We start from the raw sequence: 3,177 nt of genomic DNA, 5'->3' as shown, positions 1-3,177 counted from the left end.
AAATACACCATAATATGAATGATTCCTAATTTCTCATTGTATTTTTCTACTTTCCAAATTATCTCTAATGATTATGTACGAACTTGGGCAAATTGCTTAATCTTTCTGAGCCTCATTTCCCTTATTTGTAAAATGGGAGTAAGAACAGTAAATACATAATAGGAATGTTTTGAGGATTAAATAATATAAGGTGTGTATTATTTTATACTACAAAGCATAACAGTAAAATACAAATGATGATGATGATGATAGTGAATTTCTCTGGAAAGTCTGGGTCAGAATAGAATCTCATGAATGGAAGGGAAGGGAGAATAAACCTTGACTTGGACCACTGCACCGTGTTGTTCCCTCTTTATCCTTAGAGAGATTGACTTTATGCGCAGGTGGCTGACCATCTTTCCCATTAGGTATTCCAAGATTTATGGTTCTTTGTACTTGAAATTTAATAAAAATGTTTTTAAATGAATAGAAATGAAAAATAACTTTGGAAGTAAATCCTATGGCATTGCCCTTATAAACCAATCTCCCATCTGAGTCCAACATACAACCATTGAGATCTAATTATGCTCAATCTTTATTGAGCACCTTTTAAGTGCCAGCCACTGTGCTACATACTTTTATATTATCTCACAATGGCAATCCTAGGTGATTGAATTATTAGCTCCCTCTGAATATGAAGAAACTGAGTTTCTGAGAGGTCAAGTAAGTTGCCCAACATCATTCAGCTGGAGAGTGGAGAGTCCCACAAAATCTGTGTCCAGCACCTGGGGTCTTGCTGACTGGGATGCTGCCTCCTAGAGCAGTTTTCACATGACAGCCCAGACACCAACTGTGCAATCTTAGGCGGGCCTTTGATCTTACATCAGAAAGCCCTTATTGATTATTTTTGGAGTGTAACAACTAGATAGAAACAATGTGCATGTGTTACATTTACTGTAATTCTGAACAAAGACAAAATATGGTAGAATTTCTTTCTCATGAACAAAATGCTTAGGTTATTTATCTGCTACCAAAGTTTTTTTTTGGGGGGGTGTACTCAACGATCATATTATTTTGGGTTATAGCATTCTCCTCCAGTCGTGGAAACTAGCTGGCTATTTCTGAAGCTCTTTCCCCTCTCTATCCTGTAGGTAAACACAACCATCTGATCAAACCATTTTCAGAATTTTAGAAGAGAGTAGAAAAATAATTTTGCTGTAAAATACATATATTCCCTACTAGGAAATTTCTGGGAAGTGGGGAAACTTCATAAGCCTGGGCAGAATGTCCCAGGAAATGACAATTATTTCTTTGTGCCTGCCTCAGGCATTGACATTGGTTATTGCTCTCCTAACTTTCAATCACACCTTAATTTGGCTCCTCTGAGTGGAAACCCTTTGTGCCAACCTCAGTAAGTCTATGCCCCAGGCATTTCTATTCTTCTTCTTTGACTTCTGCAAACCATTTACTAGGATCCTAAGTCTCCTGGAGATGCAGACACTGGAGCTTGTCTAAGTCCTTACATTATATGGTAGAGAATCCTCTTTACTGTTCTGCCATTACCCAGTGTCATTTGCCATGATGTTTTTCAACCACAATAATGAAAAGGTTGTACACAGTCCTGCAGGATTTAACTTCCTTTGTCTCCACTCTCTACCAACCTACCCTTGACAATGAATCATTAATAACCAGCAATAATCTTCCTTTTGTTGCTAATGTACTCACAGAGCTTACTGTAGTTTCCCAAGCTTATTGATTGATGCACCAGAAAAGTTGTGAAGCCCAGCTTCCTAATGTCAACCTAATTATCCTCCCTCCTAAAAGATAACCCTATTTTATCCTGGAAACAGCCATACTGGAAAAGATATTTGATATGGTCCTAGGCACTTAAGAGTCAGTGACAATCTTTGTTGGCATTTATGGGGCTCAACAATCTTTGCTGAATTTAATAGAACTTTTAATCTTACAGCAATGTGGGAAACCTCAGTCCCCTTATTGAAACAGAATATTAGAATCATTACTAGACCTGAATAGAGCTTTCTGACTCCCTAGTTTTGGGAAACTTTCTTATACCATGTAATTTGTGTCCTTGTAGAAGTAACCCCTTTGTCGGTGCTTGGGGCAGAGAATCCATGGACACCAAGAACAACGTGACTGAATTTGTGTTATCTGGCCTTTTCCAGAAGAGGGAGATGCAGCATGTGTGCTTTGTGGTCTTCTCCCTATTCCATGTCCTCACCATCCTGGGGAACCTTCTGGTCATCATCACCATCAATGCTAGCAAGACCCTGAATGCTCCCATGTATTTCTTCCTCAGCCACCTGTTTTTTACTGATATGTGCTATCCTTCCGCTACCACACCCAAGATGATTGTTGACACTTTCATGGAGCACAAGACAATCTCCTTCAATGGCTGCATGACCCAGCTATTTTCTACCCACTTCTTTGGTGGCACTGAAATTTTCCTCCTTACAGCCATGGCCTATGATCGCTACATGGCCTTCTGTAGGCCCCTGCACGACACAGCCATCATGAATTGGCAGAAGTGTGGCCTGCTGGCCGGGGCCTCCTGGGTGGCTGGCTTTCTGCATTCCATCCTGCAGACTCTCCTTACAGTCCAGCTGCCCTTTTGTGGGCCCAATGAGATTGACAACTTCTTCTGCTATGTTCATCCCCTTCTGAAGCTGGCCTGTGCAGACACCTATGTGGTGGGGCTCATTGTGGTGGCCAACAGTGGCATGATCTCTTTAGTGTCCTTCATCATCCTTATCATCTCCTACATGGTCATCTTACTGAACCTGAGAAGCCAGTCATCTGAGGGCCGGCGAAAGGCTCTGTCCACATGTGGTTCACACGTTGTCACTGTCCTTTTGGTCCTTGTGCCCCCCATGTTCATGTACATTCGTCCCTCTACCACCCTGCCTGCTGACAAACTTGTGATCCTCTTTAACATTGTCATGCCACCTTTGCTGAACCCTCTGATCTACACGTTGAGGAACAGTGAGGTGAAAAATGCCATGAGGAAACTGTTGCCATGAGGAAAATGCCACAAAGCCCCCCCAAGGGGGCCTCAGGGAAGAAGTGACACTACAGGAAACCTCATCCAGCCTGGAACTTGGGAGACTCTGATCTTGTAGAATCTAACGTAAGCTTTGGAGCTCCAGTTGGAAGCTTGTAATGACAACTCTCCTCCTAGCT

At 41.9% G+C, this 3,177-nt stretch overlaps 1 protein-coding gene across 1 annotated transcript; it reads left to right on the top strand.

Annotated features, from left to right (window-relative positions):
• The first annotated feature begins 2,111 nt into the window (after positions 1–2,111).
• On the top strand, positions 2,112–3,017 carry LOC124232011 (olfactory receptor 4S1). Its single transcript, XM_046649004.1, has one exon. It carries the CDS (start codon positions 2,112–2,114, stop codon positions 3,015–3,017), a length of 906 nt encoding a protein of 301 aa, XP_046504960.1.
• The last annotated feature ends 160 nt before the right edge of the window (positions 3,018–3,177 follow it).

Source organism: Equus quagga, unplaced genomic scaffold, assembly GCF_021613505.1.
Source record: "Equus quagga isolate Etosha38 unplaced genomic scaffold, UCLA_HA_Equagga_1.0 HiC_scaffold_16247_RagTag, whole genome shotgun sequence".
Taxonomy (NCBI): Eukaryota; Metazoa; Chordata; class Mammalia; order Perissodactyla; family Equidae; genus Equus; species Equus quagga.
This window is presented reverse-complemented; position numbering and strand designations above follow the sequence as displayed.